Source organism: Mycothermus thermophilus (assembly GCF_041956435.1).
Source record: "Mycothermus thermophilus strain CBS 625.91 unplaced genomic scaffold VTJ04scaffold_5, whole genome shotgun sequence".
Taxonomy (NCBI): Eukaryota; Fungi; Ascomycota; class Sordariomycetes; order Sordariales; family Chaetomiaceae; genus Mycothermus; species Mycothermus thermophilus.
In genome coordinates, this window is record NW_027191431.1 from 199979 (window position 1) to 214686 (window position 14708).

Sequence of the window (14708 nt, forward strand, 5' to 3'; positions counted from 1 at the left end):
TTAAGATGCTCCTCCTTTACTACTAACAGCACAAGCCAAGACCAAAGACTCAAGTTTGCAGAGAGAAGTGTCTTGTATCGTTTTATTATCTGCGACTGACATCCATACAGACATGGACATAGACACCTAGACTCAAACACACAAGACACAGCAACCACCCAGTCAGCCAAGCTAAACCCACACATTCACAGACACGACACATATCTGCGCCCGAGAAAAGTATTCCTAGCAAGTAGTAGTGGTAGTAGGAGTAATAATGCTAGAGCCGCGCAAGGAATGATGAATCGAACAAAGGGCAACGCGACAACAAAGAAGACAAGCGAAGAAGAATAAGAATGAGAAAAAAACAAAAGGGAATAAGAAACACAACAAAACAAGACCGACGGCGTGATGCTAACCCTCCCTCCTTCCCTCCCCTTGCCGATCCATCCATCAACCCAACCATCCATTCCTCCGTCCATCCCAAGCAAGAGAAAAGATAAGAAAAGCCAAATCAATCCAATACACCTCCCATCCCATCCCATCCCATCCGTCCGTCCGTCCAGCCATTCGTATCATAAACACACCTCTCCCACCTCCACCCAAACCACCCCTTCTTGACATGCCCCTGCCTTGACCTGCCTCCTTGACCTCCACCAGATAATCTCTCTCTTTTTTTGTTCCCCCCTCCCGACCGACTGAATGCCAGATAATAAAGCTAAGAGGTTAGATAAATAAGTAAAAATGATGGATGATAAAATGAAAGGATAACAAAACCACAACCACAACCACAACCCCAGCCAAGCCAAGTCAAGTCAAGCGAAGCAAAGAAAACCACCAGCCCAACCCAGACAGGCCAAACCCAAATAAATCCAACCCAAACAAAAGAAGAAGATTTCCTTCCCTCATACAACGGCCGAGCCAGATCGAGGTGTGTCAAAACTCACATTTCACCTCGTCTCCAAACTCTCCGGGCTCATCATCCCCGTCACCACCACCGACCCCAACCCGTCCGCGTCCGCATCTCCGTCTCCGTCTCCATCTCCATCCTCCTTATCCCCACCATCCGTCGTCACCTGGCTCGCGCCGTCATCCGTCCCAGCGGCGCTCGGCAGCGCCAGCCCAAACGATTGGGATGGCTGTGACTGTCCTGTTGCTCCTGCTGCTGTTGCTGGCTGGGAAGCTGAAGGCGGCTGTACCGGCCCGCCCTTCATCCCTGCACCACCCCCAGCCCCAGAAGCACCACCACCAAGTCCCTGCTGCTGCTGCTTCTTCTGCGGCGACAACGCACTCCCTGTCTTTCCAGCGGCTCCAGCAGCAGAAGAACCATCCGTAATCTGCGCGGCCCCGCTCTCCAACTTCTTCTTCTTCTTCGCCAGCGCCATCTGCTCCTTGGGGCTGCGCTTCTGCGGCGAGACAATCTTCCCCGTCGCTCCCAACCTGGGCCTGGCGCGGCGCTGCTTGGGGGGCAGATCCTCGTCCTCGACAAGCGGCTGGTCGTTGTTGGCGTGCAGCTTCGCCAGGAAAAAATTCCGCACCAAGCCGATCTGGTCCATGATGTTTTCCTTGGTAACCGGTTCCGACGGCGGCAGCGGCTCGAACAGGTCCGCCACGGGGCCGGCGCCCGCCGATTGCGTCTGCAGCTGGTACTGGCTGCGCACGCGCGACTGGAGCAGGTGCAGCGGGACCGAGAGCATTTCCAAGCCCAAATCCTTGTCGAGGCCGAGGGCCTTGAAGCCGAAGAAGTCCTCGCCGAGCTCCTCGGCAAAGTCGCCGCCGATGAACTGCTCGCTGCCGTCCTGGAACGCTCCCGACCCGTCCGCGCCCGCGTCCGTCAGCGCGGGCCGCAAAAGCTCCGTCAGGTGCGCCTTCATGCGCTCGTGCAGCGTGCCCAGCTTGTTGCCCAGCCGCTCCACGTCGTCGCGCGCGTACGACTCGAGCGAGTCGAGGTCGTGCCCGTTCTCGCTGAGCGTGTGCAGGATGACTTCTTCGGGCGTGAAGCGGGGTTGGAACCGCGCGCCGCGCTCCGCCCAGACGCCCGTGGCGGGTTTCTTCTCGGCCTCGCGGTACACATTGAAGGTGCGCACGAGCTTCTGGAAGTAGTCGCCCGCAATGTCCGTGATACAGTCCAGCGCCGAAGGCTGCAGCTCCTCGAAGCCGGCGTGGTAGAAGATCTTGGCGACGGAACGCTGCAGGGCCGAGCGGCACGTCTCGCCCGCCATGACGGGCCCTTCGCCGCAGATGAAGGCCGGCTCGATGTCCGCCTCGACGAACGGCTCGGGGTTGTACTTGGGGAACTGGTTCTGGTACACCTGGTAGGGGTTAGCATGAGCCAATACTGAAAGATTCCCTCTCCAGTCCGACGTACATGAGTCTGGATCTGCATCTGCTTAATGACGCCAATCTTGGAGCACAGCTTCCTCGTCTCCTGCATCTGCCGTATGTTGGCGTCGATCTTGTTTGAGAGCTTGCTCTTGGGTGAGACGAAGTGGCCCGGCGGAATCAACCGCAACATATCCTCGTGCTGGTTGATGACCTGCCCTTCGCTATCCTCAACCCATTGCAGCTTGGGGTCAATGTCCGGAATGATCGTCTGCGGCTCGTAATACGACGGCACCACACGGTCCACCTCATCCTCCATGCCCTCCGCCAGCGTCTCTGGAGCCTTGGTTGTATCCGGAGCACCGCCCGCGGCGTCCATGTGCGGGGCGTGCAAGACGCCCAGGGTGATGGCCTCCCTCCTCGATTTGAGGAAGCGGCGCATACCGGCCTTGGTTCGCAGAAGGGCGGGCTCGTCGACATTGAGCTTGTTGCCCTCAAACAGGCGATACCGCTCCTTGGCGATGAGGGCGCGGTCCTTCTTGGTCACCTGCTTCCAGGTCTTGTACTCGTCGTCCTCGTAGGCCTGCTCCTCGCTGATGGCTTGGTTGAGGGTCATGCCGTGGAGCCCCGACGGGCCGTCGATGTCCATGGCGTCGGCGTTGCTCGCGCCGGAGTGCCCGTTGGCGCCGCTGGGCGTCAACGAGCCGTGGATGGGCGGGGTGCCGAAGCCGCTGTCCACCTCGGAGCCCTCGCGGTGCGTTTTGGCGAGGACGCCGTTAACCTGCAGCAGCGGCTTCGAATCCACGTTTGGGGTGCCCTCCTTGCCGCCGTCTTTCTGATCCGAGGGCGCCTTGCGCGACTTGTTGGTGCCTTTGCTGCCGGCCTTGCGGCCGCGCGAGGACATGATGGGCTCGTCGTCGCTATCGTCGCCGGCATCGTCCTCGCCGCCGTTTTGCTTGCGGCGTTCCTCGGCCTCGACCTCGGCGCGCGAACGGATCACGAGGTCGGGGATGAGCGGGATCAGCTTCTCGGCTTCCTTGCGCATGCCGTTGGCGTTGCGCCGGAGCGGATGGTTCATGTCCTGGTTGTATTTGAGACAGTTGTCCCAGATGAGGTTGAGGTCGTAGACGAATTCGGCCTTGGACTTGTATTGCAGGCCCTTGAGCTTCTTGGTCATGGTGCCCAAATCCATGGGCTGCTTGATGACTGCATAAACATTGTCAGAGACATGAACGCTTTTCAAGTTTGCAACATGGAAAGCCACATACAATTGTAATAATCCGGCGCGTCGCGCTTATTCACTCGGTTCAGGAAGGGCGTCGAATACTCGGTATGCGCCTTGAGCTCGCTGAGCACCTTCTCGAGGGCCTCGTAGAGCTCCTCCTGGCCAACGTTCTCCTCGCTGGCCCACTTGCTGCGGTTCTTGCGCACCTCGTTCATGAGGGAGCGCAGCTCGGCGTCCGACGCGCGCACCTGGTCGCGCTTCATGTCTATCCTGGCGATGAGGTGCTTGAGAGTCAAACTCGAGGCGCCGAGGTTGGCGTTGCTGAGCGAGCCGTGGTTCTGGCCCGGCTGGTTGTTGTTGGGGTGGGTCTTGTCCATCTCGGCCTGCAGCTGCTTCTCTGACTCCTCGAGCTGCTGCTGCTCGAGCATGGCTATGCGGTCGTTTTCGAGCGTGTAGAAGAGGGTGTGGAAGCTGAGCTTGGCCGCCTCCTCGGTGGCGGTCCGGGCCTCCTCGAGTTCCTTGCGCGCGTCTTCGGTCGACTTGGCCTGCGGCGGTTGGGTCGGCGCCGGGCCGTCCTCGCGCGGCTTCTCGGCCTGTCTACCGGGCGAGGGGACCGAGTGGACGGGAGAGCTGCCGGACTTGGACGGCGACAACAGGGACCTGGCGGCGGCGGCCTCGCTGGCCTGCTTGGCGCGGAGGGCGTCATCCTTGTCCCGTTGCAGTTGGGCGTTGACTTGCTCCTCTTCATCCTCTTCCTCGTCGTCGTCACCGTAGTCGTCTTCGTCAATGACGCGTTTCGCCTTCTTCCGGGGCGGTTCCTGGGCCGGAGTGTGGTCTGTCGCGGGGGGCGGGATCAGGGAGGCGGGGGGTGTGGGAGGGCGCTTGAGGACCTCGAGAGCGGCGCGGTTGTACTCGCCGTTGTCGCCAAAGAGCAGGGCCAGCCTCGACTCGGCGCGGCGATAGAGAGAGGCAAAGTGTGCGCGCTTTTGATCCTCTTCCGGGTCGGAGGCGGCCTCGGGCATGATAGCGGCGAGCGGGTGGTCGCTGGGAGTCTGGGTAGGGGGGGGAGGGGCATCGTCGGGACCCGGGGCGGAGGGGTAGATGCGGACGCCGTTGGGCTGGCCGGGCCCCGGGGAGTTCCAGGAGAGATGGCCGTTGGCCATGGTGGTTATTCCGGTGGCGGAGTGGGTTAGAGGGGCCATGGTCGCCTCGTCGCCATGCGCATCAAAACGCGCTCGTGTAGGGCCGGCACCAGGGCAGTCCAGGGCGTCAAGGTCACATGGGCAGAAAGCGCGTGGTCAGGCGAGAGCAGGGGTCGAGTTTGGAGGCGATGGGCGATGAGATGGGCGTGTTTTGATGGAATCCGTGATGGCAGATTTAGGGGTGAGTTGGACGTGAAGTCGAGATGCGAGCAGGCCGTCTGCCGTTTCTGGACAAGGGGGTGGGCTGCTTTTGCTGCTGACGCTCAAGACGCACGGTACCTGGCGTGGCGAGTTGGCGAGTGTCGCCCGGGCCGCAGAGCGCCTCAAAAAATATGAGAATTGGAATTCTCAGAGCAGAGATCGCAGGTAACGGGATTCTCTTTTCTGAGATGTTGCGACGCTCAATTGCGTTCGACAACAAGGGTTGAGAGCTGGATGGCCTTGTACCGGTGTCGGTCAAAGTCACGTGATATATACCTAGGTATTCGACCGTGCAACGGCAGTGCTGATGCGATGGAATGGATGATAGATTGTTGGGAGACGAAAAAAAACAATGATGGCTGTCGAATTGAAAAATGACAGAGTCTCTTGCAGGCTGTAATCCGAGTCGCACAGCTCACTTGATGTTGTGGAAGCTTGAATTGTCGAGTCTTTTTTGTCGCTGTCTTTGCTGTGATTGAGTTGCTGTTCTGAAAGTGAGATGACAAGTCCAAGTCTTCCTTCTTCACGTTTGGCCCAGAGAGGAAATGGGGAAGAAAGGTCCCGTCATTTTCTTTGGCCGCAGTCTTGTCCTGCCCTGAAGCAAGTCAAATGCCCCACTTTTGCCCCGGGTCCACCTTGGGGCTCCCGTCCGGGTTGCAGGCCGGGCAGCCAACCCCAACCCGGACCGAGACGGGGACGGGACCCGCTGGAGCTGGGCTGAGCTGGGCTGAGGGCGTGCTTCACTTGTCGTCAGATGCTGCGAACTTCGACCAACTTCATTCATCCATGCCATCCTCTCCGACAACATCTTGACAAACCCCAAACACCAGCTATGTCTTCCACCAACAACATTTAACAACCACCCTCATCGCCATCGGGAATTTTCCTCTTCAACTCTCAACCAACCAGCCAACCAAACCACACCACCACAACCAGAGAGACACAGAGAGAGGGCACACCATGAGGATACGCCTCCCCTTCGCAGGTACGTCTTTTTCCCCTCTCCCCCGCCATCCACCTCAGTCAGACAACCGACCCAACTACCTCTGTACCCAACCCCAACTAACCAAACCCTCAAAACAAAACAGGCGGCTTCACCGCCCTCCTCCTCCTCGCCGCCTACCTCGGCCTAACCCCCTCCCCCACCGACCCGGACGCAACCCCCGTCCTTCCCTTCCCCTTCAACGACAAAGGCCTGCACTTCCTCACCTTCCTGATCCTCACCCTCGTCTTCTACTGGGTGATCGACACGACGCGACGACGCGCTCTCAACCTGACCCTCCTCGTCTGCACCCTCGGCCTCGGCTTCGGCTCCGAAGTCCTCCAAGGCCTGCTGCCCAACGGCCGCGAATTCGACCTGCTCGACGTCGTCACCAACGTGTTCGGCTCGCTGCTCGGCGTGGCGCTGTGCGCATGGTACCATCGCCGGATGTTAGAGCGGAGGAGGAGGAAGAAGTATACCGCCGTTCCGACGGAAGGTGGGGAAGGGGAGCATGAGGGGCCGGATTTGGAGCTTGGGGAAGGGGTGGGGAGGAGGTCGGATGGTGGGCAGGAAGAGGGGGTGACCACTACTACGGCTACGACGACCACGACGACAAGCAAGGCGACACCGGCGACGACGTTGGACGATGCGGTGGATAATTGGGACGAGAATGCCGAGGATGCGTGGTCGGAGGATGATGAGGGGGATGTTGGTGGTTCGGCGCCCGCTGCCGCGGCGGGGAAGCCGGGGAGCGGGGAGGGAAAGAAACGTGCTGATTGAGGAGGACCTGGAAGAGGAGGATGATGACGATGATGATACTTGATGGAGGTGGATGATGACGCAAAACAAAACAACATACCGAAGAGGGGGACGGGGGACAATATTTCAATATGTTGCGTGAAAATGTTGCGGGCTGGCTGGCTGGCTTGTACGGATAATAACACACTGGTGGCGGGGTCAACGTGATGTATCTTTTTGGTCGGCGTTTTGATAACTACTAGTAATTACCTACGTGCTACTACTAGTTGGGTTGTTCGCTCCTTTTAGAACTGGCTCGGTAGGGCAGGGCAGGACAAGGCAGGGCAGGGCAGGGAAAGGAAGCGGGTGGTTGGGTTGGTTTTGTTATTGACACGTCCAGACAGACAAAAACCCATCTGTACGTTATATATAGGTACTTGCGCAACAGGAACGAAAAAAGAAGAGACATCGGAACATCGTCCTCTTCCAACAACCCCAAACACCGATAACTACCGAGGTATCTCAAAACCAGCCCATACAACACACCAGCAAGAAATATATCATGAACGAGAGCACCGTCCCCCTTATTTAATACCCGAATCCTTCCCCATGGAACCAAACCCCCCTCCCCCTGGCAACCCACGTCCCCACGGCCCTCCTCACCTCCCTCACCATCTCCTGCGGTCCGCAGACCAACACCGCCACCCTCTCCTCCTGTCCCATCCTAAACACGTCATCCACAATCCTCCCCAGATCCGGCCGCCGCCGATTGTTCTGCGCGGTCCACCTGCCTCCCCTCCCCCTAAACAGCGCCCGCAGCTCCTGGCCCAGCTCCTCGTCCCCGCCGGCCGCCATGCTCGCATCCTCCTCCACCGCCGCCGCGTCGCCAGTCACGTACAAATGAATCCGCGGATCCACCAGCAGCGCGCGCGCCCTCGGACCCGTGACGGCCCACGTGGCGTCGCCAGCGCGACGGACGGACCAGATCATTTCGACGTTGGCGGCCGGCTGCTCGGCCAGGATGGCCTGGTACAGCGGGAGGGTGAAGGTGGCGCCGATGCCGCCGGCGACGAGCAGGATGCGGTCGTAGTCTGCGCAGAGCCTGGCCAGGCGCGGGGCAGGGCCGTACGGGCCTTCGAGGGAGAGGGGGATCTTGTTGTCGTCCTGCTCGTCGGCCGAGGGAGAGCGGTTGCTCGGGCGGGCTGAGGAGGCGGTGGCGGCGGCGGTGGCCATGCGCGAGAGGGTGGTGGTCATGGGCCCGTTGCGTCGGCGCGCGACGAGGGTGAGGGTGTCTGTTTCCTCGTCGACCGAGGCGACGGTGAAAGGGTTGAGGAGGAATTCGAAGATGAGGTGGTCGTCGCCGCGCGCGGCGGCGGGAAGGCTGAGGAAGACGTGGGAACCTGGGATGGCGCGGAAGCGGTTGAGCTTTTCCTGGGGCACGCGCGCGGCGATTTTGATGAGGTCGGTGCCAGGAATGGATTGGAGGGTCGCGGACGCGGTGACGGAGTTGAGTTTGCGGGAGACGGCGTTGAGGATGAAGATGATGAGGACTTGGATCACGAAAATTCTGGAGTGGTGAGCGTGGACGAGGAGGAGGACGGGGATGGCGAGGCCGACGACGGCGTGGATGACGAAGAAGAGGCGGTAGGAGTAGTTGCGGACGGGGCGTAGGGCGGTGGTGATGAGGAGGTTGAGAGCTTGGAAAGAGACCATGCCTGCGATGACGACGGGCTCCGCCAGACGGTCGAGGCGGTCTCTCTGGATGAAGAATGCCAGATAGAGGGCGGCGTGGAGGCTGATAAGGGTGGAGGTGATGCGGGCCATGACGCGATGCCAGCGGTTGACCTGCTCATGGGAGGTCTGGAGGAGGTAGGCGAGCGGGTTCAGCGACTTAGCAGCCAGGAGATATTGGAGAGGCCACTGCGAGATGGCAACGCTGCCGATGCGCTTGGTCAAATGCAGGTAGTCCTCGCCGGCTTCCAAGACGCAGAGAAGCAGAAGCCAGGCCGTCCACGCAAAGCCGACGAGCCATTCTGTGTTGACGGTCAGTCTCGGTACAGATGTTATCGACGGTAGTTAGACGGAAGACACGACAACATACGATCCCGCTGGCCGAGGACTGTTCCAAACAAGACGACATCTTCACAAAGCCACCATGACAGGCTGCGCACCCGGGTTCTCACGGAGCCCAAGCCGCTGTTGCGGCGCTGCTTGAGGACAGGAGAGCTGGGGACGGCGGCATAGCCGGCTCCTGAAGCGCGAGAAGAAGCATGCTTGACCAGACGGTAGACAAGAAGGATGACGATGGGGATCAAACTGGACAGCTCGCCATAGAGGGCATAGCGGTTGATGGTCTCGCGTCGAAGGCGTTTCTCGGCCTTGTCCAGGTCGATGAAGTGGTAGTTGGGCCAGGCCATGGCCGCGGGGTTGCACCGCGAGAATTAGGTACCTGAAGATTAGCGAACGACGGGACGGGAGCAGCCGAGAGAGGGAAAAAAAGAGTGAATGAAGTTCCAGTCCCGGGCGCAGAGGGAGAAGAAGGTGGGAAGAGGCTGGAAGGAGGGGAGAAGAAGGAGGCCGACTTGGCGCTGGGGGCTGAGATCAAAAATGGTTCCCAATGGTGCTGTTTGTTTGGCGCTGCAGATGGTGGGGTATGCAGCGACGGCAGCACTTGGCAGGCCAAAAAAGATGCTGAAGACTGCTGAAGACAGGTTGCAGCACAGATATCAGTAGTTTAATGCTAGGGAGTCACAACACCATCTTAGGTCAGGTATGTACAGATACATAGATGCAACCCTTGAAACTAACACAAGATATAAGGTATAGGTACAAGAGGATATGATGCAGTCTTGACCATCCTCCGGCATTGCCTCCAAGGCCTAGTTCTCCGTCCATGCAGCAGAAACTGCTTTCCAAATTCAAAAGCCCAGGGTTGACAATTGGCAAGAATCATTCAGGCTGTCCCTTCCCCAGTGAGTCTTCCGGGACGCGACCCGACGCGTGGTCAGGTGATTGCCAGGCAAGAGGCACGGCAAGAGCGGCGGCGGCTGTCTTGCCCTCCCGGGAACCGGGACTCGACTCGGCGCTGTGGGCCGCCATGTGGCAGCTGGCGGGGCCGCTCCGGCGCTAATCCTGTTTTGGCTAGATCCGGATTTCCCACAATCCCACTCCGACGTGAAACTGACGTCGTGTTCTTTTTTTGTCTCTTTTTGATGGTATTTCCTGCGGTTCCTCTCCCACCTTTTCCTTCTTCCAACCACAAACTCTCTTCTCCCAGCCCATACCCAACATTCCGCAATGGGTCGGCCACTCCTCAGCACCGCAATGCGCGCCAATGGCTGCATCACGACAAGCCATCGACAATTGCTCCTCTCTTTCTCCAGCACGCCACCATCATGGGCAATCCCCTCCTCCTCCCTCGCAACAACCCACAAGAAACGACTCTATGCCTCACCCTCATCCAAACGCCAACACCCACCACCCTCCACCGCTGCCGCCGCCACCAATGCCACCTCTACAACCACCCTCTCCGTCCCACGAATCACCTCCGTCTCCAAACTCCGTGTCCCTAACTCCCTGGCCAACCCCCCATCAACCACCCGCCCTCCACCCCTCGACCTCCCCGTCCGCCCGCCCGAAGCAACCACCTTATCCCCCTCCCACTTCAAACACCTCTGGGCCACCGGCATGGCCTACGGGCGTTTCTACAAAGCCGGGCTGAAACAAATCATCACCAACACCCGCCTACTCTTCCGCCCCGCCGACACCAACAATACCAACTTCAACGACGACTCTGCCATCCCCCGCCCCCCGCGCCCGGGCAGCCGTTCCCACTTCCTCCTCCGCGCGCGCTGGCTGCACGACGTGCGCCGCCTGCCGCTCTTCGCCGTCGTCCTCATCGTCTGCGGCGAGTGCACCCCGCTCGTGGTGCTGGCGTTTCCGCACGCCGTGCCGCTGACGTGCCGCATCCCGAAGCAGGTCGACAAGCTCCTCTCGCGCGCCGAGAAGCGCCGCGCCGAGGCGCGACGGGAGGCCGCCGAGGGAAACCTGTATTCCTGGTCCATCCTGCCGCGCATCCTCGACCTGCCCGCGCGGTTTTGGACGCCGACGTTTCTGCTCCGCCGCCGCGTTGAGAAGAGGTTGGAGTTTTTGATCAAAGACGACAGACTGCTTGCCGAGGCGGGCGGGGTCGCGGGGCTGGTGGGGGAGGAGGTGCGCTTGGCGTGCGCGGATCGGGGGATTGATGTCTTGGGACGGGGGGAGGAGGAGTTGAGGCACGCGCTGGGCAGGTGGTTGCGCGCTACGGAGAGGGCGGGGAAGGAGGGCGGTGTGGAGTTGAGGAGGGAGGTGATGATGGAGTTGTTGGTGCAGGGGGAGGAGGGGTGGAGGATTTAAATAGGTGAGTGCCGGTTGGTAAGGAGGGTTGGTTGTCCGGGTGTGATGATGTGTATGGTGTACAAGTATAAATGGAGAAGGCATGAGACATGGATGGATGGATGTATGAATAGGCTCACTTGGGTCATGGTGTAAAATGGGGAATCAGGAAGGATACAGCCATAGCGTTTGGGGGGGACTTGATTGGGAACAGGGAATGATGTGTATTATACTATAGATGGGACCTTTGGCGTTATCTCTGTGGTCGAAGCCACGATCAGCCACGATAAACATCTTAATGAACACATTTTGATGATGAGACGTGCTTCCGCGTCGTCACAATTCCTTCTCTAAGCTAAGGTACCTAGGTACCTACCTAGGTGGGTATCTCAGGTAGACACACCTTGTCAGCACCTCCGGTATTTCATGGAGCTAGGCATCTCCTCATCTACCGAAAAAAAACCATCTACTGCGCTTTTCTTCTTCTCATTTCCCTCCTCTTCGGTCAGGTCAGAGAAAGAAGAGTTAATAATGCCAGCTACTGCCTCGTAGCAACAGACAAACCAAGTCAGCCATCCCCAGCTGGAACCCAACCCAGCAGAAGAAACAAACAAAAGCAAAGCAATGATTACGCCCACGAACCCACACCATCCATCCATCCATCCATCCAGTCATCCATCTAGCCAGTCAGCCGTGACATCACCACCAGCCACCAACCTCAAGCAAGCCAACCCAACTAAGCGAAGCAGATCGGAACAAAGCACACAAAGTGCTACCCCAAAGCAAAAGCCACCACCCCAAGTTTCCACCTCGCACACCTGTCATAGCTATGTCGGGTACCTATGCAGCACCGAGCACGCTGCCATTCAACCCAACCAACCAACCAACCCACCACCAACCAAAACAAAAACAAAGTATCAACCAACTCAAGAAGCTTGAGCAGCCCTCTTCAACTGCTCCATAATACTCTGCACCTGCTGTGCCGCGTCGGGGCCCACCACAGGCTGCGCAGGTGTAGCATACGCGCCACCACCAGGAGCGGCATATGCCGGAGGAGCACCAGGCGCTGCTGCTGGGTAACCAGGCGTCGTCGACTGTGCTTGCTGCTGTTGCTGTGCCTGCGCCGCCGCGACGCTCCTCAAATTCCCCAACAAAGCGTTCATATCTATCGGCGGCTGCGCCGGATTCGCGGCGGGGAGTTGGCCGGGTTGGGCGGTAGTTGCGGACGGGTACGCCGGGGCCGGTGCTGCTGCTGCTGCTGCTGCTGCGGGTTGCTGCGCTTGCTGAGTTTGAAGCTGCGCCAGCAATGCCTGGAGAGCGTTATTATCTAGGCTGCCGACGAGGTTTGCCAGATCCGGCTGAGCAGGCGGTTGCGCTGGAGGAGGAGGTGCCGCGGCTGCAGGTGCTGGAGCCGGTGGGTATGGGTAAGCGGGATATCCCGCTGGAGGGTAATGCGCCGCCGGAGGCGGAGGGGCGTAGGGATTCGGAGGCTGCGCCGCCACGGCCGGACGGGACTGGGACTTCTCGCGGATGACCAGCTCCGCGGCAATGGTAGGGTCGATGTCCTGGTACACTTCGAAGCGGACGTTGGTACCGCCAGAACGGTTGAAGACTTGGATGGGAATCTTGCCCTTGGCCTGGGCGGCGTAGTCGAGGTCGACGATTCCGTGGACGCCTTCAACAGCAAGGCGCTGCACCACGGTGTCGCGCGGGAAGCGCGGGTTGAGGTACATAACATCTGTCCGCAGGCCCTTGGTGTGGAACGCCCCTTGTACCCATGAGACGAAGTCGCGCATGACCTCCTGCAAAAGGAGGATCTGGACATCAGGTACATCTGGTCCGAACCTGCGAGGCAGGTCAAACCGATCGGCATCGGACGAAGTGTGGCGATGGGGGCTGGGGCTCCGGCGCCGGTAGTCATCGCCGTATCTACCAAAACGTTGCGGCGAACGGGAACGACGGCGTCCGAAGCGGCCACGCGGCGACGGAGAGCGTCCTGACCGGTAGTCGTCACGCTTCCAACCGCGGTCCACGCTGTCGAATCGCTCATGCCGACCGCGGCGCTCCGGTGATCTGTCCCTGTCGTCCTTCTTCTTCTGAGTGCGGGAGACCTCAAGATCTGCAGTCGTTAGCATTGTAGGAAACAAAGAGAACAAGAAGGCAGCGTACGAATTTTGCGCCCTCCAAGCTCGATCCCCTGGGCACCCTGCATTGCCGCGGCACCCTCGGCAGCCGTGTGATATTGGACAAAGCCGTATGCGCTCTTCAAGGAAATCTGAGCAAGCCGACCGAAACGGTGGAACACGTCAAAGACCTCGCGCTTCGAGACGCGTTCGCTGGACAGGTTTCCTAGCAACGTGTCAGCAGACGACCATGCTTGACCAGCAGAGCGGACTTGGACTTACCGATAAAGATACGTGACCCCTCTGGAAACCTCTCCCACCTGGCCTCTGCCGTGTACCGCTTCTCATCGGCCTGGAACTGCTCCCAGAGCTGCTTGATAGAAGCGCCTTGGTAGTACCCTGGAGCATCGCCATTGTGGGGAAAGTGGTGAGGAGGATATGTGCCTGGTGGGGGAGCAGGATATGACGGCATGCCGTCGGGGGCGGGATACGCGCCGTGTGGCGTGCGTGGACTGGCAAGTGGCACTCCGGGGGCATGACGGGAATGCGAATAAGGAGCCGGCGGGATGGCAGGGAGGCTCGGAGGCGGATTAGGAAGTGTTGGCTTAGGAGGCAACGAGGGAGGGTAGGAAAGAGAAGAAGCAGTCGGCGCTGGAGTGCTCTGTGTCGTGGATGGAGAGGGTTGCGCCGGGGGGTCTGGAGCAGCAGCCGAAGCAGCAGCCTTGGCGGCGAGGTTGTCTACCAGCTTCTGGATATCAATGGCGGGAGCATCATTGTCTTGTTTCGACGCAGGAGCCGCATCGGGGCGAGAGGCGTCGGCGGCAGAATTCGGCTTCTCAACAGGCTCAGAGTTTGGGGCTGCGGACGCGTCTGCCGATGGGCTGGTGTCCAATGTGGCAGCTTGGGCTGAGGCGGGAGAGCTTGCAAGACCATTGGGCTTTCCGGATGGCGACGAGGAATCGCCAGAGTCGGGGCCGCCATCGGCGGATACAAGGGCTGGAGGAGGGATGGCCGATGGAGGGCTGGGATGGAGGGCGACCGCCTGGTCAGAGGCAGATGATGGGCTAATAATGGTGGGCTTCTCTTGGGCGGCGGCCATTGGCACAATTGGCTGAGCGTCCTCAGCCTCACTCTGATCCTCATGAGCGACAGGAGAGTCAAAAGTTTTGGCATAATCATCGTTGGTAGCATCTGGGTCGGTGGTTTCCCGGGTTCCTCCATCCTCTCCCTGGCCCTGGCCCTGGACCTCGCCATCGCCATCGCCGTAGTCGATGCTATCGTCCGACTCATCGTGCGTTTCCCCGGGGTAGTCGACTATTGGCTCCGAGACGGCAGTGCCGGCGGGTGCCGGTTCTGAGGCCATCATGGTTGTGGTTGCTGAGGGATCTGCAGGAGGAGGTGATGGAGTGGGCTTTGCGACTGCTTGGTCGCTGGCTGCGGCTTGTGCCTGGAGATGGGGGACGACAGAGGTCTGGATTCTCGCTTGGGCAGGCAGCGGAGTCGGAGAGACAGGACTCAAGCTGGCAGTTGCCAGATACTCGGGTTGCGGATCTTGCATCAAG

The 14708-nt window shown here is 59.7% G+C and overlaps 5 protein-coding genes across 5 annotated transcripts; 2 read left to right on the plus strand and 3 right to left on the minus strand.

The window, feature by feature from the left end:
• Positions 1–929: 929 nt before the first annotated feature.
• Positions 930–4689, minus strand: VTJ04DRAFT_7114 (uncharacterized protein; the record flags this gene model as incomplete). The annotated part of the gene is made up of 3 exons (XM_069365406.1): positions 930–2291; positions 2348–3507; positions 3570–4689. The coding sequence occupies 3 exons, from the start codon at positions 4687–4689 to the stop codon at positions 930–932; spliced, it is 3642 nt and encodes a 1213-aa protein (XP_069216443.1).
• Positions 4690–5889: 1200 nt separating this feature from the next.
• Positions 5890–6691, plus strand: VTJ04DRAFT_7115 (uncharacterized protein; the record flags this gene model as incomplete). Its single annotated transcript, XM_069365407.1, has 2 exons — positions 5890–5914; positions 6018–6691. The coding sequence occupies 2 exons, from the start codon at positions 5890–5892 to the stop codon at positions 6689–6691; spliced, it is 699 nt and encodes a 232-aa protein (XP_069216444.1).
• Positions 6692–7237: 546 nt separating this feature from the next.
• Positions 7238–9066, minus strand: VTJ04DRAFT_7116 (uncharacterized protein; the record flags this gene model as incomplete). Its single annotated transcript, XM_069365408.1, has 2 exons — positions 7238–8682; positions 8751–9066. The coding sequence occupies 2 exons, from the start codon at positions 9064–9066 to the stop codon at positions 7238–7240; spliced, it is 1761 nt and encodes a 586-aa protein (XP_069216445.1).
• Positions 9067–9946: 880 nt separating this feature from the next.
• Positions 9947–11044, plus strand: VTJ04DRAFT_7117 (uncharacterized protein; the record flags this gene model as incomplete). The annotated part of the gene is made up of 1 exon (XM_069365409.1): positions 9947–11044. The coding sequence occupies one exon, from the start codon at positions 9947–9949 to the stop codon at positions 11042–11044; it is 1098 nt and encodes a 365-aa protein (XP_069216446.1).
• A 905-nt stretch (positions 11045–11949) lies between these two features.
• Positions 11950–14704, minus strand: VTJ04DRAFT_7118 (uncharacterized protein; the record flags this gene model as incomplete). Its single annotated transcript, XM_069365410.1, has 3 exons — positions 11950–13142; positions 13193–13372; positions 13429–14704. The coding sequence occupies 3 exons, from the start codon at positions 14702–14704 to the stop codon at positions 11950–11952; spliced, it is 2649 nt and encodes an 882-aa protein (XP_069216447.1).
• Between the last annotated feature and the right edge of the window lie 4 nt (positions 14705–14708).